Source organism: Oryx dammah, unplaced genomic scaffold (genome assembly GCF_014754425.2).
Source record: "Oryx dammah isolate SB20612 unplaced genomic scaffold, SCBI_Odam_1.1 HiC_scaffold_3, whole genome shotgun sequence".
NCBI lineage: Eukaryota > Metazoa > Chordata > Mammalia > Artiodactyla > Bovidae > Oryx > Oryx dammah.
The window spans coordinates 82,703,393-82,727,958 of NW_024070187.1; the positions used below are offsets into that span (position 1 = coordinate 82,703,393).

General features: G+C 39.8%; 1 protein-coding gene across 1 annotated transcript in view; it reads right to left on the reverse strand.

Annotated features, from left to right (window-relative positions):
* UBA6 (ubiquitin like modifier activating enzyme 6) overlaps positions 1–23,972 on the reverse strand; it is a 90,071-nt gene extending 66,099 nt beyond the window's left edge. The window contains exons 1-2 of the mRNA XM_040238290.1: positions 23,839–23,972; positions 20,218–20,280 (exon numbers count right to left, since the gene is read on the reverse strand). Coding sequence (XP_040094224.1) covers positions 20,218–20,280; positions 23,839–23,909 — 134 coding nt within the window. The 5' untranslated portion in view covers positions 23,910–23,972. The remainder of the gene's footprint in view (positions 1–20,217; positions 20,281–23,838) is intronic.
* Positions 23,973–24,566: the final 594 nt, after the last annotated feature.

Here is a 24,566-nt window from a genome sequence, read left to right on the forward strand (position 1 = left end):
ATGCCAAAGAATGCTCAAAAATGCTCACAATTGCATTCATTTCACATGCTAGCAAAGTAATGCTCAAAATAATTCTCCAAGCCAGGCTTCAACAATACATGAACTGTGAACTTCCAGATGTTCAAACTGGATTAGAAAAGGCAAAGGAACCAGAGATCAAATTGCCAACATCTGCTGGATCATCAAAAAAGCAAGAGAGTTCCAGAAAAACATTTGTGTCTGCTTTACTGGCTATGCCAAAGTCTTTGACTGTGTGGATTACAATAAACTGTGGAAAATTCTTCAATAGATGGGATTACCAGACCACCTGACCTGCCTGAGAAATTGGTATGCAGGTCAAGAAGCAACAGTTAGAACTGGACACGGAACAACAGACTGGTTCCAAACCAAGAAAGGAGTACATCAAGGCTGTATATTGTCACCCTGTTTATTTAACTTATATGCAGAGTACATCATGAAAAATGCTGGGCTGGATGAAGCACAAGCTGGAATCAAGACTGCCAGGAGAAATATCAATAACCTCAGATATGCAGATGACACCACCCTTATGGCAGAAAGGAAAGAACTAAAGAGTCTCTTGATGAAAGTGAAAGAGGAGAGTGGAAAAAGTTGGCTCAAAACTTAACATTCAGAAAACTAACATCATGGCATCTGGTCTTATCACTCTATGGCAAATAGATGGGAAAACAATGGAAACAGTGAGAGACTACTTTTCTGGGCTGCAAAGTCACTGCAGATGGTGACTGCAGCCATGAAATTAAAAGACATTTGTTTCTTGGAAGAAAGCTATGACCAACACAGACAGCAAATTGAAAAGCAGAGACATTACATTGCCAACAAAGGTCCATGTAGTCAAAGGCATGGTTTTTTCAATAGTCATGTAGGGATGTGAGAGTTGGACTATGAAGAAAACTGAGTGCCAAAGAATTGATGCTTTTGAATTGTGGTGCTGGAGAAGACTTTCTTAAGAGTCTCTCGGATAGAAAGATCCAACCAGTCCATCCTACAGGAAATCAGTCCTGCGTATTCATTGGAAGGACTGATGCTGAAGCTGAAACTCCAATACTCTGGCCATCTGCTGTGAAAAACTGACCCATTTGAAAAGACCCTGATTCTGTGAAAGATTGAAGGCAGGAGGCAAAGAGAAGGGCAGAGGATGCGATGGCTGGATAGCATCACCGACTGAACGTATATGCGTTTGAGTAAGCTCCGGAAGTTGGTGATGGACAGGGAAACCCGGAGTGCTGCATTCCATGGGGTTGCAAAGAGTCGACACAACTGAGCGACTGAACTGAACTCAATGTGCTGAAAAAAGTTAACACAGCAGGCCTGATCTTTAGCCTGCTTTTGGGGCTAGCCCCTGGCTGCTGCCTGTGCACTTGGCTTTTGAAATGTTCCCTATTCTAATAATTCTACTTCTCTTTTTCCTTGAGTTTCTTGAAATAAAAACTCCTTTAGCTTTTAGATATTCTTTTCTAAAATACACATGTAAAACTTTAAATGATTTTAAAAAGTATACCAAATTTTGATCCATAGTACTTTAAATGATTATTCTTAATTTTAATTATGATTCTTTTTCTGACTTATGGATTCACCTGAAGTGTATTTTTAAATTTCTAATTTTATGAGGAATTTTACAATTATCTTTTGTGTTAACTTCTAGTTTAAATGCATTGTGAATAGACATCACAATCTACATAATTTCACACTTTAATATTTGAGAATTTCTTTGGTCAATTTTACAAATGTTCCATTCTTGAAAGGAATATGTACTCTACAGTTGTTAACATACAATATTCCTTACATGTGCATTAGAGTAATCTTAATAATCATGTTGATGAAATCTATACTTGTTCAGACTTTGTTTGCCTGTTTTCTTGATTACTAAAAGTAACATTTAAAAAATGGCCCACTATGATTGCAAATTTGTCTATTCTCCTTATGTATCAGTACCTGAACATGCTAACGAGTGAGAATAACAGCTAACACTCAGCGTTTATTACGCACCACAGTTTTATTTGTATTAACTCATTAGTCCTCACAAAACTACAGAAATTCTATTATTATTCCCATTTTTACAGAGAGGAAAACCTAAGCACAGAGAAATTAAGCAACTGATAAATAGTGGAAGCCAGATTCAACCCAGGCAGTCTGGCCTTAGTATCCATATTCTTAACCACTATGATACACTGAATGTAGATTAAGAAGGGCAAATCATTCTACAAGTCTTACAGGGAGGGAAAAAAATCAGTTCCTGGCCTAACTCTTCCATAAGCCAATTCCCAAGCCCTAAGAACAGCCATCCTCAATTCTTTCAGTTATTTCTTCTAATATTTACCCCCTGTATTTCTCAATAAACATGTCTGTACTTTATTTCTTGATTTTTCAGTTTTAAGTATTATCTATCAACTTCCAACTAAAAAAGACGGCATGAATTTCAACTTTTGAATACAAATCCAGTCAAATCATTTCCCTGCTTTAAAAACTCTGGTTGGTTTTGTATTTCCCTTATGATAAAGTCAAGACTCCATTAATCACAAAGTTGTTCATAATCTAATCTCTGCTCAGCTCTCCAGTCTCATTTTTGTCACTCTACCATCACACTCCATGTTCCAGGTGTGCTAAAGGCTTTCAGTTCTCCAAACATGGTATACTCTCTTCGGCTGCTAAGATACTTTTCTGGAATATTACTCTTCCCCAATATGCCTGAATAACTCCTTGTCCTCAGGTCTCAAACTGCATGTTACTTTCCCCGTGATGCTTCCCCTGATGCCCCTAAGTTTCTTTAAGACAGTGTTGGATCATCTTTCTGTGCATCGTAACACTACACATTCAATTTATTATAACAATTATCAAAGTGTATTTTCACTATTTATTTGCCTATTTTTCCTAGGAGATCGTAGATTCCTTAGGACAGAGCCTACCTTATTTGCTACTGCATCCCCAGTGACTAACAGGGCCTGGCACATAACAGACAAACAAAACCTATCTGCTAAATTAATGAAAGAAATGAACTAGCAACAAGAACAACACTTTTATGCTCTACTAAGCAGAGAGCATGAATTCTTTTTTTGTGTTCACAGTCAAAGAACTGCATTAAAAAAAAATGTTTTTCACACTTGTCTTCATCAATTATTTTTAAGATTACTTAGGCAAATAATGGGAGAAGGCAATGGCAACCCACTCCAGTACTCTCGCCTGGCAAATCCCATGGATGGAGGAGCCTGGTAGGCTGCAGTCCATGGGGTCGCTAGGAATCGGACACGACTGAGACATGTCACTTTCACTTCTCACTTTCATGCATTGGAGAAGGAAATGGCAACCCACTCCAGTGTTCTTGCCTGGAGAATCCCAGGGACGGGGGAGCCTGGTGGGCTGCTGTCTATGGGGTCACACAGAGTCGGACACGACTGAATCGACTTAGCAGCAGCAGCAGCCACAGCAGGCAAATAATGAATAGCCAAGACAAAAACATGGTTACAAACAACACATAACATCCAGACAAAGGAAAAGAATTAAAATATATGAGCTAAAGTTGTTCAAAGAATCATAAAATTTCAAATTCTCAACAGGTAACTAAATTACCTGCCTTTTCAATGTTTGGCTACCAAGGGGAAGAGTATACTAAGTAAGTGCCTACTCCGTGTTTGTTAATGTCAGGTACTCTGCAGTTAACACTTAAATTAAAGAGCTGAGAGTGTAACTTCAAGGCCACCACTGTTATACTAGACCTGACTGTATTAAGCAGACATGCATATATCAGTAACTGTATCAGAAAGAAAGAAATTTCCAAGGCTATCTACTCGACTTTTAGAGAGCCCTATTTATTAAAGATTCTCCTTACAAAGGTACTATATCTCTCTGTAGTTTTCACCACTAGTCCTAATTTTACTTCCCTGGGGTCATAGCTAATCCCTCTTCAATGTGACAGCCCTCCAAACATTTAAAGATGGTATTCAGGTTCCAGAGTCTTCTTTCTCCAGGCTAAACATCTCCAGTTCCTTAAACAATTCTAAACATGACATCATTTTGAGTCCCCATCAACACTTTAATCACTTTCCTTTGGATGTACTTCAGTTACCTTCAGGCATTCATACATTTATTAAAATATCTATTTCAAGCCAAGCACTGGCACTGTGTGGGGATCACAATAGCAACAACATCATGAGGTAATGTGAGGATTAAATTAAATAAGATAAAATAAATAAAATACCTAGCAGGATGCCTGTGACGTTACTGGGAGAGAGGAATAATCAAATAATCCACTATTAAGTACTGCTGCTGCTGCTAAGTCGCTTCAGTTGTGTCCGAATCTGTGCAATCCCATAGATGGCAGCCCACCAGGCTCCACCGTCCTTGGGATTCTCCAGGCAAGAACACTGGAGTGGGTTTCCATTTCCTTCTCCAATGCATGAAAGTGAAAAGTGAAAAGTGAAGTTGCTCAGTTGTGTCTGCCTCGACCCCATGGACTGCAGCCTACGACACTCCTCCGTCCATGGGATTTGCCAGGCAAGAGTACTGGAGTGGGGTGCCATTGCCTTCTCCCAAGTACTACATACAGAAGTACCAGAAACTAAGGGAACCTGAAAGAATAGGAAGTGATTATCTCTATCAGTGCAGGCCATGGAAAGTTTCACAAATGAGGTTCATCCAAATTGAAATCTGAAGACTTGAGTTAAAAATTAATCAAAGAAGGAAAAGCATTCTATGCTAGAAAAAGAAAAGCATGAAAAAGAATGACAGATAAGAGATACATGGTACATACATAAAACTTCCATTTCTGGCCTTAGTTAAATAAGGGGGAACAGATTTATTCTCTTCCTGCCTTAAAGAACTGAAAAATGGACAATATAAATGAAACAATTCAGACACTGGACAATAGGCAACTCAGGACAAAAATCTCAGAGAAGAAAAACAACTGAGGTGAGCTTTATGACTGCCCTAGTCACTGCCCAGAGTTTCCAGAAGGTAGAGCAGGAAGGTAAACTCAAAAAGAGCTTGGCGGTCTTCTCAAATTGAAGAGAACAGGGTGTGAATTCAAGTCTAGAATTTGTGAGCAGATGCACAGAGATTAGGGGAGGAAACAACCTCAAGCTAGGGAAAGAACCAGATGAAAAGTCCAAGTGAAACAATCACTGTTTAAACAGGGCCAAGATAGTTTGTGTTCCTCTTCAGCCAAATGGAAAACCTTTTAATACAGAGAGCGCTGGATAAAACAGAAAAGAGTAATACATCAGTACTGGGGGGGAAGTAGCCTCAAAATTGAGTCTTCTCTGGTCTTACCTAGCAAAGCTTAAAAGTAAGCCTTGAAAAAAATAAACTTGTTTTCAAGTAATTTAACTGTGTCCTTGAAAAAGCTCAAGAATATTTAAAGGAATTCAAGATAATTCAGCACCGAAAAAGGTAAAATTCATAATGTCTAACATACACTAAAAAAAAACAAAAAACAAAAAACAAAAAACTAGAAATGCAAAAAAAAAAAAAATTATTAGATATGCAAAAAAGCAGGAAATACAACTCTAGATAGAAAAATCAATAGAAGAGACTTAGAAATGACATATGATAGAATGTGTGGACAAAGACTAAAACAGTTAAAAATATAATTCATATGCTCAAGAAGCAGCAAAACTTCCAGAGATGAAAACTATAAAATGTAAGATGAAAAACACTTTGAGTGGAATTAACAGATTCAACACTGCAGAAGTGAACCTGAAGACACAACAACAGACTTTACAAAATGAAAAACAGAAATGAAACAAAACAAAACAAAACTGGGGGATAAAAACCCTCCAAAACCAAAAAAGCTTAAGTGAGTTGTGGGACAACTTCACTTGGTCTATGTAAAACTGAGGTCCCTGAAAGAGAATGGAGAAAAGGGGAGAGAAAAATATACTTGAAGAACTAAGCAGTTAAAATTTTTCTAGGAGCACAACAAACTCACAGACCATGATGTAAACAAACAACAAAACGTAAAACAAAAACTACACTAAAGGATATCGTAATTGTTTAAAACCAGGGATGAAGAGAAAATATTAAAAATAATCAGAGAAAACAGATCATGCAATTTACAGAGGAGAGGTAAGAATGACAGTTGACTTTCTCCCAGGAAGCAGTACAAACTGGATGACAAAGGCACATTTTTAAAACATTGAAAGGAAGACAATGTCAACCTAAATTTCTATACTCAGTTTCAAAAAAGGGAAGTAAAGACTTCATCAGACATATAACAGCTGAAAGAATTCATTGCTGGCAGACTTTCACCATAAGAAATGTCAAAGTAAATCTTCAGGCAGAAGAAAACAGTATTAGATGGAAATCTTAATTTACACAAAGGAATAGAGAACATCAGAAATTACAAAACTCTTTTTTCTTTATTTTTAAAATCTCTTTTAAAGATAATTGACTGGTTAAGTCAAAAACAATAATGTATTGTGAGTTTATGCTGCTGCTGCTGCTGCTAAGTTGTTTCTGTCGTGTCCGACTCTGTGTGACCCCATAGACGGCAGCCCACCAGGCTTCCCGTCCCTGGGATTCTCCAGGCAAGAACACTGGAGTGGGTTGCCATTTCCTTCTCCAATGCATGAAAGTGAAAAGTGAAAGTGACATGTCTCAGTCGTGTCCGACTCCTAGCGACCCCATGGACTGCAGCCTACCAGCCTCCGCCGTCCCTGGGATTCTCCAGGCAAGAACACTGCAGTGGGTTGCCATTTCCTTCTCCAACTGTGAGTTTATAACATTATGTCAAAGTAAAATTTTAAGACAATGATAAATCCTAAAAAAGAAAAACAGAAGAACACTATTGTACCTTTCTTATACCATACAGGAAGTGATGTTAGATCTGAGTACACACTGTAGAGATTTACACTATAAACCATAAAGTAATCACTTTCCATCTAGTCAAAGCTATGGTTTTGCAGTAGTCATGTATGGATGTGAGAACTGTACTACAAAGAAAGCTAGTCCAGTTCAGTTCAGTCACTCAGTCATGTCTGACTCTTTGCAACCCCATGAATCGCAGCACGCCGGGCCTCCCTGTCCGTGACCAACTCCCAGAGTTTACGCAAACTCATTCCATCGATTCAGTGATGCCAGCCAGCCATCTCATCCTCTAGAGCACCAAAGAACTGATGCTTTTGAACTGAGGCGTTGGAGAAGACTCTTGAGAGTCCCTTGAACTGCAAGATCAAACCAGTCAATCCTGAAGAAAATCAGTTCTAAATAATCACTGGAAGGACTGATGCTGAAGCTGAAACTCCAATACTTTGGCCACCTGATGCAAAGAACTGACTCATTGGAAAAGACCCTGATACTGGGAAAGACTGAAGGCAGGAGGAGAAGCAGATGACAGAGGATGAGATGGTTGGATGGCATCACTGACTCGATGCACATGAGTTTGATTAGGCTCCGGGAAATGGTGATGGACAGGGAAGCCTGGCATGCTGTAGTCCATGAGGTCGCAGAGTCGGGCACAGCTGAGAGACTGAACTGAATCACTAAACAAAGCAAAAGAAAGTACAGCTGACTCTCAAACATAGGTTTGAACTGTGTGGGTTCACTTATATGTGGATTTTTTTTTTTTCAAAAAACATACAGTCAGCCCTCCATATTTACATCCAAAGACATGGACGTTAGTCAAAGTCATTCAGCTGTGTCCACCTCTTTGCGATCCCATGGTCTATACAGTCCATGGAATTCTCCAGGCCAGAATACTGAAGTGGGTAGCCTTTCCCTTCTCCAGGGGATCTTCCCAACCCAGGGATCGAACCCAGGTCTCCCACACTGCAGGCAACCTCTTTACCATCTGGGCCAGAGGGAAGCCCAAGGACACGGACAGCCAACTGTATTCATTATATCATACCACTTGATGCAAAAGGCTTGAGCATTCATGTATTTTGGTATATATGGAGGCTCCTGGAACAGATATCCCATGGATACTGAGGGACAATATGTTACAACGGCAACATGTCAGTAAAGAAGATAAAATATACCTTAAATGCTCAATTATTCAACAAAAAGAGAGAGAAAAGGAATGCCATTAACAGACAGATTAGGCAATTAGAAAACAAATAGCAGAAATAGTATCAATAGAACTTCCTTGGTGGTCCAGTGGTTAAGACTCTGCACTTCTGCTGGGGGGGAAATCATTCATCTAGAGCCAGACATCCTGGAATGTGAAATCAAGTGGGTCTTAGAAAGCATCACTACGAAGAAAGCTAGTGGAGGTGATGGAATTCCAGTTGAGCTATTTCAAATCCTGAAAGATGATGCTGTGAAAGTGCTGCACTCAATATGCCAGCAAGTTTGGAAAACTCAGCAGTGGCCACAGGACTGGAAAAGGTCAGTTTTCATTCAAATCCCAAAGAAAGGCAATGCCAAAGAATGCTCAAACTACCGCACAATTGCACTCATCTCACACGCTAGTAAAGTAATGCTCAAAATTCTCCAAGCCAGGCTTCAGCAATACGTGAACCATGAACTTCCTGATGTTCAAGCTGGTTTTAGAAAAGGCAGAGGAACCAGAGATCAAATTGCCAACATCCGCTGGATCATGGAAAAAGCTAGAGAGTTCCAGAAAAACATCTCTTTCTGCTTTATTGACTATGCCAAAGCCTTTGACTGTGTGGATCACAATAAACTGTGGGAAATTCTGAAAGAGATAAGAATACCAGACCACCTAAACTGCCTCTTGAGAAATCTGTATGCAGGCCAGGAAGCAACAGTTAGAACTGGACATGGAACAATAGACTGGTTCCAAATAGGAAAAGGAGTATGTCAAGGCTGTATATTGTCCCCCTGCTTACTTAACTTCTATGCAGAGTACATCATGAGAAATGCTGGACTGGAAGAAACACAAGCTGGAATCAAGATTGCCAGGAGAAATATCAATAACCTCAGATATGCAGATGACACCACCTTATGACAGAAAGTGAAGAGGAACTAAAAAGCCTCTTGATGAAAGTGAAAGAGGAGAGTGAAAAAGTTGGCTTAAAGCTCAACATTCAGAAAACGAAGATCATGGCATCCGGTCCCATCACTCCATGGGAAATAGATGGACAAACAGTGGAAGCACTGTCAGACTTTATTTTTTTGGGCTCCAAAACCACTGCAGATGGTGACTGCAGCCATGAAATTAAAAGAAACTTACTCCTTGGAAGAAAAGTTATGACCAACCTAGATAGCATATTCAAAAGCAGGGACATTACTTTGCCGACTAAGGTCCATCTAGTCAAGGCTATGGTTTTTCCAGTAGTCATGTATGGATGTGAGAGTTGGACTGTGAAGAAGGCTGAGCGCCGAAGAATTGATGCTTCTGAACTGTGGTGTTGTAGAAGACTCTTGAGGGTCCCTTGGACTGCAAGGAGATCCACCCAGTCCATTCTGAAGGAGATCAACCCTGGGATTTCTTCGAAAGGAATGATGCTAAAGCTGAAGCTCCAGTACTTTGGCCACTTCATGTGAAGACTTGACTCATTGGAAAAGACTCTGATGCTGAGAGGGATTGGGGGCAGGAGGAGAAGGGAACGGCTGAGGATGAGATGGCTAGATGGCATCACAGACTCGATGGACGTGAGTCTGAGTGAACTCCGGGAGTTGGTGATGGACAGGGAAGCCTGGCGTGCTGCAATTCATGGGGTCGTAAAGAGTTGGACATGACTGAGCGACTAAACTGAACTGAAGATCTCGCATGTCACATGTTAAATATACATGGTGCAACCATGCCTCTAAAAAAGTGTCACACTGAATAAAGAGAAAAACCCAATTATACTATATTCTATCTATAAGGAGGCCCACTTAAATACACACATAAAGGAAAGTAAAAGGGTGGAAAAAGATATCATGATACCAATAATCAAGGGAAAAGCAGACTATTTTAATAGGACATAACAATTCTAACGGAGAAGGCAATGGCACCTCACTCCAGTACTCTTGCCTGGAAAATCCCATGGATGGAGGAGCCTGGTAGGCTGCAGTCTATGGTGTCGCTAGGAGTCGGACACGACTGAGCGACTTGACTTTGACTTTTCACTTTCATGCATTGGAGAAGGAAATGGCAACCCACTCCAGTGTTCTTGCCTGGAGAATCCCAGGGACGGGGGAGCCTTGTGGGCTGCTGTCTCTGGGGTTGCACAGAGTCGGACATGACTGAAGCGACTTAGCAGCAGCAGCAGCAACAATTCTAAATGTTTATGTACTAATAACACAGCGACAAACTATGTGATGCAAAAAAGTATGAAATACACAAACAGGAAATTATGGACAATATCCATCTCTTAACAATTGGTATAAAGAATAGACAGAAAATCAGTAATGTTTCAGACAGCCGAACAACGTTATTAATCAATTTGATCTAATTGACATTGATAGGACAAGCCAGTAAATAACAGAATACATATTCTTTCCAAATGTACACAGAACATTGACCAAGATAGACCATATTCTCCATTAAAAAAACTAAGAAATTTAAGTCACACAAAGTATGTTTCCTGATAACACTGGAATGATTAGAGATCAACAACAGAAAGATCTCTGAAAAAAAATTCTTTAATATCTGGAAACTAACTAAGACACTTAAGGTCTCAAAAATCAATGATCTCAACTTCTACTTTAAGAAATAAGAAAAAGATCAAGTTAAACTAAAAATAGCAGGGAAAAAACCCTTTAAAGCACAGAAATTACTGAAATACAAAATAAAAAATATTTTAAAAATCAATTTAACTGCTGGTTCTTTGAGAAGAAAATAAAATTGACAAACCTCTAGTCAGAATGATCAGGAAAAGAAAACAGAATTATCTTCTCTTACCATTATCAGATAATTATCTTGATAATTACCATTATCAGGAATGAGCAGGGAATATTGTTCAAATTCTATAGAAATTAAAACAGGATATTCAGGGAATAGTAAAAACAACTTCATGCCACTGAATTCAACCAATGAGACAAATGAACATACTCTTTGAAAGACCCAAACTACTAAAGCTCACTCAAGAAGAAACATATCATCTGAATATCCCAGTATCTATTAGCTATTTAATATGTATTAATAATTTAAAACTTTCCCACAAAGAAAACTCCAAAGACAGCTTCCCTGTGAATTCTACCAAAAATATGAGAAAAAATAATACTGACTCTACACAAGCTTTCAAGAAATCTGAAGAAAAAATAACTCTAAGCTTATTCTGTGAGGTCAGCATCACTCTCATATCAAAACCAGGCAAAATCATTCAGTTAAAAAATACTCAAACCAATATCCCTCATGTAACATAGATGCAAAAATTCTTAACAGAATTTCTGTAGAAATACATCATGTGAGTTTAATCCCAGAAACAGAGTGCAATGGTGGTATAATACTCTAAAAGACATCATTGTAATTCATAATATTAAAAGACTACATTGGAAAAGCCATATAATCACTTTCATGAATACAGAAAAACTGTTTGACAATTGCAATACCCCATTTCTGATTAAAAAAAAAAAACAAAAAACTCTAAGCAAACTAGTGACAAAAGGGTACTTCCTCAACCTAACAAAGGGTAACTATGAAAAACGTATAGCTAACATTATACTTTACTAGTGTGTGAGATGAGTGCAATTGTGCAGAGGTTTGAGCATTCTTCGGCACTGCCTTTCTTTGGGATTGGAATGAAAACTGACCTTTTCCAGTCCTGTGGCCACTGCTGAGTTTTCCAAATGTGCTGGCATACTGAGTGCAGCATCATCTTTCAGGATTTGACATAGCTCAACTGGAATTCCATCACCTCCACTAGCTTTGTTCATAGTGATGCTTCCTAAGGCCCACTTGACTTCACATTCCAGATGTCTGGCTCTAGGGGAGTGATTACACCATCGTCATTATCTGGGTCGTGAAGATCTTTTTTGTACAGTTCTTCTGTGTATTCCTGCCACCTCTTCTTAATAGCTTCTGCTTCTGTTAGGTCCAGACCATTTCTGTCTTTATCGAGCCCATCTTTGCATGAAATGTTCCCTTGGTATCTCTAATTTTCTTGAAGAGATCTCTAGTCTTTCCCTTTCTGTTGTTTGCCTCTATTTCTTTGCACTGATTGCTGAGGAAGGCTTTCTTATCTCTTCTTGCTATTCTTTGGAACTCTGCATTCAGATGCTTATATCTTTCGTTTTCGCCTTTGCTTTTTACTCTTCTTTTCACAGCTATTTGTAAGGCCTCCTCAGACAGCCATTTTGCTTTTTTGCATTACTTTTCCATGGGAATGGTCTTGATCCCTGTCTCCTGTACAATGTCAGGAACCTCCATCCATAGTTCATCAGGCACTCTATGATCTAGTCCCTTAAATCTATTTCTCACTTCCACTGTATAATCATAAGGGATTTGATTTAGGTCATACCTGAATGGTCTAATGGTTTTCCCTATTTTCTTCAATTTAAGTCTGATTTTGGCAATAAGGAGTTCATGATCTGAGCCACAGTCACCTCCTGGTCTTGTTTTTGTTCACTGTATAGAGCTTCTCCTTCTTTGGCTGCAAAGAATATAGTCAATCTGATTTCGCTGTTGACCATGTAATTCTCAAAATTCTCCAAGCCAGGCTTCAGCAGTACGTGAACCGTGAACTTCCTGATGTTCAAGCTGATTTTAAAAAAGGCAGAGGAACCAGAGATCAAATTGCCAACATCCGTTGGATCATGGAAAAAGCTAGAGAGTTCCAGAAAAACATCTCTTTCTGCTTTATTGACTATGCCAAAGCCTTTGACTGTGTGGATCACAATAAACTGTGGAAAATTCTGACAGAGATGGGAATACCAGACCACCTGACCTGCCTCTTGAGAAACCTATATGCAGGCCAGGAAGCAACAGTTAGAACTGGACATGGAACAACAGACTGGTTCCAAATAGGAAAAGGAGTATATCAAGGCTGTATATTGTCACCCTGCTTATTTAACTTCTATGCAGAGTACATCATGAGAAACGCTGGACTGGAAGAAACACAAGCTGGAATCAAGATTGCCAGGAGAAATATCAATAACCTCAGATATGCAGATGACACCACCCTTATGGCAGAAAGTGAAGAGGAACTAAAGAGCCTCTTGATGAAAGTGAAAGAGGAGAGTGAAAAAGTTGGCTTAAAGCTCAACATTCAGAAAACGAAGATCATGGCATCTGGTCCCATCACTTCATGGGAAATAGATGGAGAAACAGTGGAAACAGTGTCAGACTTTATTTTTTTGGGCTCCAAAATCACTGCAGATGGTGACTGCAGCTATGAAATTAAGACGCTTACTCCTTGGAAGGAAAGTTATGACCAACCTAGATAGCATATTCAAAAGCAGACATTATTTTGCCAGAAAAGGTCCATCTAGACAAGGCTATGGTTTTTCCAGTGGTCATGTATGGATGTGAGAGTTGGACTGTGAAGAAAGCTGAGCACCAAAGAATTGATGCCTTTGAACTGTGGTGTTAGAGAGGACTCTTGAGAGTCCCTTGGACTGCAAGGAGATCCAACCAGTCCATTCTAAAGGAGATCAGCCCTGGGATTTCTTTGGAAGGAATGATGCTAAAGCTGAAACTCCAGTACTTTGGCCACCTCATGCGAAGAGTTGACTCTTTGGAAAAAGCTCTGATGCTGGGAGGGATTGGGGGCAGAAGAAGGGGACGACAGGGGGCAGAGGATGAGATGGCTGGATGGCATCACTGACTCGATGGACGTGAGTCTGTGTGAACTCTGGGAGTTGGTGATGGACAGGGAAGCCTGGCGTGCTGCAATTCATGGGGTCACAAAGAGTCGGACATGACTGAGTGACTCAGCTGAACTGAACATTATATCCACACCGAAGAATTGATGTTTTAGAATTGTGGTGCTGGAAAAGACTCTTGAGAGTCCCTTCGACTGCAGGAGATTAAAGTCGCCAATCTTAAAGGAAATCAACCCTGAATATTCATTGGAAGGGCTGTTGCTGAAGCTCCAATATTTGGCCACCTTATGCGAAGAACTGACTCCTTGGAAAAGGCCTGATGCTGGGAAAGATTGAAGGCAAAAGGATAAGGGGATGGTAGAGGATGAGACAGATATCATCACTGACTCAATGGATATGAATTTGAGCAAACTCTGGGAGACAGTGAAGGACAAGGGAGCCTGCTGTGCTACAGGCCATGGGTTCAAAATGAGTCTGACACAACTTTAATGTGGTAAGTCTGTAAATATTGCTGTACCCTCCTTAGTAATGTTATATAGTTACCAGTGCAAAGATCTTACATAACTTTTGTCAAATTTTTATATTTTTTATATTATTATAAATGGTAATTTTTAAGTTTTAGTTTCCAGTTATTCATTACTCTTAAATTGGAGAACAATTGATTTTTTCATATTTACTTCCTATCTTACAATCTTGCTAATCTAACTGACTGCTGTTGTTCAGTCTGAGTTGTGTCCGAGACAACTATATAACTTTATTAAATTGACATACATACCATAGTAAAGATTCTTAAAGTTGACATATTAAAGTTGACATATTAAAGGTTCTTAATATTGACAGACATACCATATTAAAGGTTCTTAAAGTTCAATAGTTAAAACATCAGTATATATAAATTCTCATGACAGCCTTATTTGTAATACCCCAAACCTGGAAACAACCCAAAGGCCCATCAACAATTATTAAGTGATCAAATAAATTGTGAAAGTGAAAGTTGGTGAGTCTGACTCTTTGAGACCCCATGGACTATACAGTCCATCAAATTCTCCAAGCCAGAATACTGGAGTGGGTAGCCATTCCCTTCTTCAGGGGATCTTCCCAACCCAGGGATCGAACCCAGGTCTCCCACATTGCAGGTGGATTTTTTACCAGCTGAGCCACCAGTGAAGCCTATATTTGTACAATTACAAATATTGTACAATTTTGTAAGCCTATATTTGTACAACTGCAAAAATTACAAGGAAGCTAATAAATTGTAGTATAGCCATAAAATAGAAAACCCATCAATAAAAAGGAAAAAATTACTGATACAAAATCATATATGAATCTCAAATTCATTACACTGAGTGAAAGAAGCCAAACTTCCCAAAGGTGTACATACTGTATGATTCCATTTATATAAAATTATAGAAAATGAAAACTATTATACAGTACAAAAGCAGATGAGTGGTTGCCTGGGGAAAATGGCAGCTGGAGTGAGAAGAGAGGTAGAAATTACCAAGGGGCACAGAGAAAATGTTTAGCTGTGACTGATGTTATCTAAATTGTGGTGATGATTTCATGAGTATATACACATGTCAAAACATATCAATTTGTACACTTTAAATATGCCTGATCTACTTTATATTAATTTATATCTCAATGAAACTGTGGGAAAATATGTATTTATGATGGGAGATACTCTTTCATGGGTCTTTCCACTCCAAGATGTCTCTCTAGATATGCCTAGAAGACAATGTCTTGACTGCTCTTTACTTGGCCTTTTCTCAGGGTTGTATTTGACTCTGAGAGATGAAGTGGGACTTGGGAGTAAGGAGAACCAATATTAGGATGATGCCCCTGCTCTTTGCTGTATCATTAGTAGCGAAACACTTTGTCTCTGACCCAGATGTTCCACATTTTCTGTTCAGTTCAGTTCAGTCGCTCAGTCGTGTCCGACTCTTTGCGACCACATGAATCGCAGCACGCCAGGCCTCCCTGTCCATCACCATCTCCCGGAGTTCACTCAGGCTCACATCCATCGAGTCCGTGATGCCATCCAGCCTGTTAGCATCCACTAAACAATAATAGGCTAGCTTTTAGCTTGTAAGTGGGGCAAAATCAAATCCTAAATCTTGACAATATTAATATAAATTTTGGCAAAGATAAACAATAGGATGTCAGAGAGTAAAGGGGTGAGAAGTGACATGGAAGCCAAAAAGAAAGACACGGCCATAACTCATGGCAAATTAGAAGTTATTGAACTCATAGGTATCATTCTTCATGATGAATTTTCAATCTGTGCACATTTTCTCATTAAATATGTTGAATAAGTGAGTGGATGAAAGAAAATTAATAAATGAAAGAATGACACTTAAAAGGTTAAGTAACCTAATATCATACACTCACAAACAATGGAGAATGATTCAAATTCAGATCTAACACCACCAAAGTTCAAACTCTTGCCACTGCTACACTATATCCAAAGAGGGCTTAAATGTATATTATACTATTTAGCTGGAGAAGGAAATGGCAACCCACTCCAGTACTCTTGCCTGGCAAATCCCATGGATGGAAGGGCCTGGAGGGCTGCAGTCCATGGGGTCGCTGAGAGTCGGACACGACTGAGCAACTTCACTTTCACTTTTCACTTTTGTGCATTGGAGAAGGAAATGGCAACCCACTCCAGTGTTCTTGCCTGGAGAATCCCAGGGACGGGGGAACCTGATGGGCTGCCGTCTATGGGGTCGCACAGAGTCGGACACGACTGAAGCGACTTAGCAGCAGCAGCAGTGTTGAGATACTTCACACTGAAAATTATTTTATATTAATAGTTTTTTTCATGAAATCTTTAAGGCTAAGATATTATTCTTAAGAGGTATTATTCTTCTCATTTACATGTGAGAAATATGAGAAGTAGAAAGATTAAATAGTTTTGGTTCATATAAATGTCAGGATTGGATGTGAACATTCTAAAGTCAAAGACCTTGTTCACTTTTCTCTACAAAGTGTTTCTCAAAAAGTAGATATTCTAACACAACACTGTAAATCAACTACATGTCAATTTAAAAAAAAAAAAGAGCTATCTGCTGAACATCTGCCTGGTTTACATTTAAACCATCTTGTATGCATTTTAAAAAGAAGGTACTGAGCTTGGAAGAAGAAAGCTGAAGAAAGAGACTCAAGCATCAGTAGCTTAGAGAAATAGCTAAAATCGTGGAAATGGACATGAACCAAAGAATCAACTGAGATAAAAATTCTAATGTTGGGACCTGGCTTTACATAAAAGCAAGAGCAGACTAACAGAAGTCTGAGAAATCTGAGGAATACAAGCAAATCCAAGAAAACTGTTATCTCAAAAGCCAGAGGAACTTCCTCTAGTATTCCACTAGAATATGCACAGTATTGATATTACTATGACTGTACTAATCCAGAACCTAAGAATGCCCTGATGCTGCTCTGATATTCACCCCTTCTTCATATAGTGACCTCTACATAGGAGCTTATATGCAAGAAACATTAAAAAGAGAGAGAAAGAGAGACAGCAAAGTACAGCAAAGTAATAATTTTAGAATTATCTGAATTAGTTTTAATTTCCTCCAATTGTGTCCCCTGGTGTGGGACGGTAAAGAATCTGCCTGCAATGTGGAAGACCTGGCCCTGGGTCAGCACGATACCCTGAAGAAGGGAATGGCAACTTAATCCAGTGTTCTTGCCTGGAGAACATGGACAGAGGAGCCTGGCCGGCTACAGATCATGGTATCAGAGAGTCAGAAATGACTGAGTGAATAACACATATATAGATACCTCCAATGGAGCATCCTTTGGTAAAAGCAAAGTTAGAAAACCAAGGCTTGAGTACTAAATTGGGACTCATTCATTATCTTTAGATAAATGGCTGGATTAGCAGGCTCAGGCCTATCTTTGGAGAAAAAGAAATGGGCAAATCTATAGAACTGGCCAAGTCTGCCTAACTTACCTGACAATGCGCTGGTAATAAAGATGAAAAACTAAATAGAGATGTGGCTCAGAATGCTGTCAGAAGTGCTCCTCCAGCCCCCCAAAAACCTTTAGATTCTGAGAATAACTGCAGGTTTAGTTGATCAGAAACTATGAGGTGGTTTAAGATTGAGTAATAAGAAAAAAGTGAAATATATTTAGCAAGACACTTTGTTATAGGTACTGAAAATGCCCTAAAAATATTTTCTACTTAAATATATATATTGGGTTGGGCAAAAGGTTCCTTCTATTTTAAGTAAAAATAAAAGATATACTTTTCATTTTCACTTAAAGACTGAAGGAACTTTATTGAACAATGTATTCACCATTTTGTTCTACTACCTTCTGCCATTTTTCAGGCAACTGCATAATTCTATGTTCCCAAAACTTTTTATCTTTTTGAGCAAAGAACTGTTCCAGGTGCCTTTCACAGTCTCCAGGGAACATTTTCCAGAAGGACCTTATAATAGAGGACTCCCTTTCAACCCCAGGGCTTCCCTGGTGGCTCAGACAGTGAAGAATCTGCCCACAATGCAGAAGAACCAGGTTCAATCCCTGTGTTGGGAAGATCCCCTGGAGAAGGGCATGGCTACCCACTCCAGTATTCTTGCTTGGGAAATCCCATGGACAGAGGAGCCTGGTGGGCTATAGTCTATGGGGTCACAGAAGCGGACACAACTGAGTGACTAGCACTTTCACTTTCCAACACTATCACATACACAACATCACCTTCTCTGGATGAAGAATGGCCTTTGGTGTGATTGGTGGTAGTTCATTTCGCTTGCCCCATAATCTCTTTCATTCCACATTACTGTACAGTATCTACTTTTCGCCACTCATCACAATTTGTTTTAAAAATAGAAAGTTTTCATTACAGATTTGCATGCAGAAATGTAATCAAGGTTTTTTTTTCCCCCTTAACTTATGTGGAACCCAAACATCAATGCAATTAACATAACCAAGCTGGTACAAATGATTTTTAACACTTGAATTGGGTATTTTGAGGATGTCACCTATCTCCTGTGTGATATAATGTTGATTGTTTTCAATTAATGTCTTGATTTGATGGCTATCAACTTCATCTGGTCTACCAGACTGTGGAACATCATCCAACAAGAAATCTCCAGCATGAAGCTTCGAAAATCACTTCTGACATGTTCAGTCACAGCACCTTCTGCATACCCTGTACCAAATCTTTTTTTTTTTTTTTGCATTTCAGTTGCATTTTTACCTTTCTTGAACTAATAAAGCATAATACACCAAAAATGCTTTCTTTCTTCCATCTTTAATACTGAAATGACTATACAAAAATTTACCAATTTTGATAAGTTTTTTCAAAACACACACTGACACGACAGCTGTCATAATACCACCTAATAAAACTGTTTTGAATGAACTTAAAGACAACTAAGTGCTACTAGAGCCTCCTTACAAAAAAAAAGAATGAACCTTTTGGTCAACCCAATATAATTATAGCTAGGAGATCATATAGTAAACAGTGTTCACATAAGCAAAATCAAGTTAGCCTTTCTCTCTTCTTCCAAGGGTATAGGACAAAATAGGACTTGAAATCAACATATCAGCTCCTCCTAAGCTGCTCAAAATTGACTATGCATCCCATATAATAAAATATAAAAAGAAATCCAAAATACATAAAAAGCCTATTGTTCCAAGTTCTACCTACATAAAATCTATTTTTTCATGATTACATATAGAGAAAAATCCAACAACTTTTAAATGGAGATTATACTATCTTCCATGCAAACATCTCAAAGTATTTAAGAAATTTACTAGAAATGATGGCAATTTATGTGTTTTTAAGTGAAGTGAAGCTGCTCAGTCATGTCGTTTCCAACTCTTTTTGACCCCATGGACTGTAGCCTACCAGGCTCCACCATCCATGGAATTTTCCAGGCAAGAGTACTGGAGTGGGTTGCCATTTCCTTCTCCAGGGGATTTTACTGACTCAGGGATTGAACCCAGGTCTCCCACATTATAGGCAGACGCTTTACCGTCTGAGCCACCAGGGAAGCCTTATGTGTTTTTACGTTCTCTTTATTTTGAAAAAGGTATCCTGATTTCATGAAAAAATATGGTAAAAAAAAGTTCCACTAAATTCCATTCAAACCACAGCTCTTCAATCACTTCTCCACTGTCTATGCAGTACAAACATGGATTGTTGTTAATGAGCTTACACTGAAGTAAAAATATTCTCTAGATGCTACTGTATCACTAACTAAAGTGAAATGAATTGTCTTTCATGAGACTCACTCCTGCAATATCAGGAAATTAAATATGTACTCCCATCCAGAAATAAGAGGTATATTTGGTAATGGATAGCAAGATCATTCTTAGTCACATCAACCAAACCTAAAGCAACCAAGATTTAAATATTATTCAACCTTTCAGACTATAGTAAAAGAAAGAAAGAAACCCTAATTTTTACTTGAGCAGAACTCTTAAAATACATTTTACAAAATTCTGCAAAGGCCTAATGGTGTCTTCAAATAGACTATCTATATTCCATTACAGGAGAACAACGAATGGGAAAAACATTTGCTTCCATAAGGTTCTTACCTGTATAATGCATCATCAATCTCCACAGATTCTGTTGGCATGCTGGAGAAATTTGTATTTGCACTGAAAAAAAGAAAACAGAAGGGCAAGTACAGCTATTTAATATTCGTATTTTGTAATGTAAATTCAACTATACATGAAATCAGATTCACCAGGTACTTAAACAGATTTTACAAACCAGACATATGTTTTATTACCACTTTAGATTTTAAAAATTGGTCAAAATTAAATTCATTCACTGCTTGCTCTATGTGTAAATTAGAGCCCATAGTTGTTTTATTCTCAGGTGTTACTTCATCACTGCTGTAATTGCTATAATATATATTCTGATGGATTTATATTTTAGCAATACTGAGTGGCCCATAAATCTTCTATAATATACATACCCAGAATTTAACATATAATGATGATATCTAGGGCTTCCCTGGTAGCTCAGCTGATAAAGAATCTACCTGCAATGCAAGAGACCCCAGGCTCGATTCCTGGGTCAGGAAAATCCCCTGGGGAAGGGATAGGATACCCACTCCAGTATTCTTGGGCTTCTCCGGTGGCTCAGATGGTAAAGAATCCTCTGGCAATGAGGGAGACCTGGGTTCGATCCCTGGTTGGGAAGATACACTGGGGAAGGGAACAGCTATCCACTCCAGCAGTCAAGCAAGACAAAATAATAATAGTTTAGCCATAAAACAAAGTCAAGGACTTTAGTTGTCTTGCAGATGCTAACATCCCCACCAAGCAGAAGTTAACTGACCAGCAGCAGGTAGACCTCAGATCAGTTGGAACCAGAAGGTTGATGACCAAGGTTCCAAAAACATTACCCTGTTATCTCACCATCAAGCAATCAGAGAACTGAGCCTGGATCACATACCCTATAACCCTTTCCCTCAGACTGTCTTTAAAAACCCTTCCCTGAAAGCCAATGGAGGAGTTTTTGTCTTTGGAGCATGAGCTGCCGGTTTTCTTTGCTAAATCCTACAATAAACTGTACTTTCTTCACTACAACCTGGTGTCAGTAGATTGCCTTTGCTGCACATTCAGTGAGTGGACCCAAGTTTGGTAACACTATCAACTAAATGGTCTCTTTCTGCTCAGGTGGCTCACTGCTGTATTTTTTTCAAATCACATATCCTTAACTATTTATCATCTACCTTTCCCTATAGAATGTGTGCTCCAGTAGGAATTTACTACTATATTTCAAATCTCTAAAACAGTACCTGGCATTTAATAACAAGAACAAACATTGTGTCACAGTGTTTTAAGTGTTTACTAACTCAGTTAACCCTTTCAACAACTTTATGAGATAGACACTATTACTATATCCATTGAACAGAGGGAAAAACCTGAGGTTGACAGAGATTAACTTAAATAACCTGCCCAAGGTCATGGAGCAGGTATATGGCAAGCCCTGAAACTAATCAGTCTAGTTCCTTACAACCACACTATATTGTCTACTACCTCTCACAGTGGGAGTTTCCAAACTGGCTCAGTGGTAAAGAATCCACTTGCCAATTAAGGAGACACAGGTTCCATCCCTGGGTCTGGAAGATCTCTTGGAGTAGGAAATGGCAACCCACTACAGTATTCTTGCCTGGACAATTCCACGGACTGGCAGGCTACAGTCCATGGGTTCAGTTGGAGACGACTGAACACGCACACACACACAGACCTCTCATAGAAGGCATGAAGAAAGCACTAAAAAAAAATGTGTTACATGAATTTTAAAAATTAAAAAACTGTGATGTTGGAAAAGTCTCTTGGGAGTCTCTTGGACTACAAAGAGATCAAACCAGTCAATCCAAAAGGAAATCAACCCTGAATATTCATTGGAAGGACTGATGCTGAAGCTAAAGCTCCAATACTTTGGCCATCTGATGTGAAGAGCCAACTCATTAGAAAAGACCCTGACGCTGGGAAAGAGTGAAGGCAGGAGGAGAAGGGGATGACAGAGGATGAGATCGTTGGATGGTATTACCGACTCGATGGACGTTAGTTTGAGCAAGCTCCAGGAGTTGGTGATGGACAGGAAAGCCTGGCATGCTGCAGTCCATAGGGTCGCAAAAGAGTCGAACATGACTGAGCAACTGAACTGAACTGAAACATACTAGTGTGACAAGATACAGAGTGAGATATCAATCACTGCAGCTCATTTCAATTTTTTCACAGTGTGGCATAGAAAGAAAAATGATAATTGGGAAACACAGATGATTCATGAGCAGAGGGAACCGCCAATTTGAGCCTGAGCTAAAATCAATACCATCTTGGCAAAAGTGTAATTCATTCTAGGTTTTGGGAAGTTCTATATATCAGTTTCAGGATTCTAAAAACAACGTGATAACACAAAATTCAGTTTCAAGATCCAATTTTCTAGGCCTGGTATATTGATATATAGGCAAATAATTTGAAAATATATGATCAAAAATGTATTATTTCTCTTATCATTGTGATATCACCTTCCAGCTAACTAATAAAAACACATACACAATATACCCTGGCACTCTAACAAAATACAAAACTCAAGAAAAAGTCTTGTAACAACTTTCTTACTGTTAGTACACTTTCTCTAGCTGTCTTCCTTGAATGGAGAGCAACAGTCTAAGATGGTAAAGTTCTTAAGTAAAAATGAGAAGAGCTACATTCCAACTAGTTCTGTCACTTAATGATTATGACTGACACCCACTTTTCAGAAAGTGCTGCCTTACTGGAATCTTTCAAATATCATTCTTCTGATAAGGTCTTAAATGGCAAACTAAAATGCTTTAAATAAGAGGAGGTTTTATTTGAATTGCATAATATCCCCCACGTAAGTCTGGCAGTGCTGGCAATGGCAGGCAATACCATGGTATCAAAGCACCCTTTCAGTCTAAGGTTGGTGAAAAAGCTATAGGCTTGTGAACATTCATATTAGCTCAAAATCAAATATCCACCACTTCTATCTTCGGCACATCATATTCTGGTAGTGGGCAGAATGTAACTATCCGCTTTATTAATTATGAAATGACAAACAGGAACTACACAAACGTTTCCCCTCTATTTCTGCAGGAATGAAAAAGATGTGAACCTCAACACCAACTGCGAAATAAGGTAACTCGTGCTTTTTTCCCCTGCGTTTCTTTTTCTTTTTTCTCTCTCTTGTTTTAAAGGGCAATCAACAGGCCTCAGGGTGTTCTGACTACCATTGATTCGTTATTACCGAGTTCCCTCTGGTAACAGTTTTCAAAGGAGAATCTCAGCGGAGGATCGTGCACCATGTAGCTCAGTTTCATTTTATCGAAAGGAAGGAAGGTGTCCGGCACCGGGGCAGGGAAGCTCGCACCGAAAGCCCCTCCCTCCCTCCTACGTCCGGTGACTGGAAGGAAGAAGGATGGCAGACCCCAACCAGAACTGAGAAAGCGATGAAAGGGGCGACAAGTGGATTTCCTCCTCAGCAAAGCCGAGAGTCGCAGAGGCCGGAGCCCACGCCGCCACACCTACCCTGCGCGCTACCCTCGCCGCCCAAGGCCGGCTCTGCCCTGCCCCGCGGCCTCTAGCGCGCTCCCTGCTCGCCCGAGTGGGAGATGCAGAAAGTCGGACCCCTGGTCCTGCCCGCAACGCCTCACTTCGCGCCCACATTCCTTCTCTCACCGGCTGGTCCTCCAGGAGGAGCAAGATGCCTCTTCCCCCGGACGTGCTGCCACCGGCTGGGATTCCTCCATCGCCTCCAGAAACGCAGCCGCAGCTGCCTAGTGGGAGGCAGGGAAGAGGGCGGGACCGCGAGGTCAAGGGGCGGGCAATGACGTCACAGGAGGGGGCAGGCCTGACAAGCCAACAGCCAGGCGGTGCCTTCCCGTCAACCCCAGGGGCGTCCTGGCTTCCGGTTTGGGTGTGGTCCGGGGGAGGGCTTTGCCGCAGGTAGTTGAAGCCCGCCGGAGTGGACGGGTGTGTGTGCGTGTCTGTGTGTTGTGGGGGTGTGGGAATTGGGAACGGGGAGTGTGTGTGTGTGTGTGTGTCTGTCTGTCTGTCAGAGTGTTACCGTAGTGTGTGTCTGTCTGTCTGTCTGTCAGAGTGTTACCGTAGTGTGTGTGTCTGTCTGTCTGTCTGTCTGTCTGTCTGTTACCGTCTGACCCATCAGGGAACCCTGAAGTGGCACTGTAGCGACTTGGTTCGGACGGATTTAAGCTGAAGCAAAACTCATCGCAAGCCAAACACAGGATTTCAATGGCCAGCGAAGTAAGATTGCATAGCAAAATCCTTAAAGAGTTTTACGGCAAGAAGAAACGCTTCATTTTATTAAAAATAGAAAAAACCGAAACGCTAGTAATAAGTAGCTCCGGATTTCCAGTCTGGAATTCCATTTTAAGACGTTATACGTG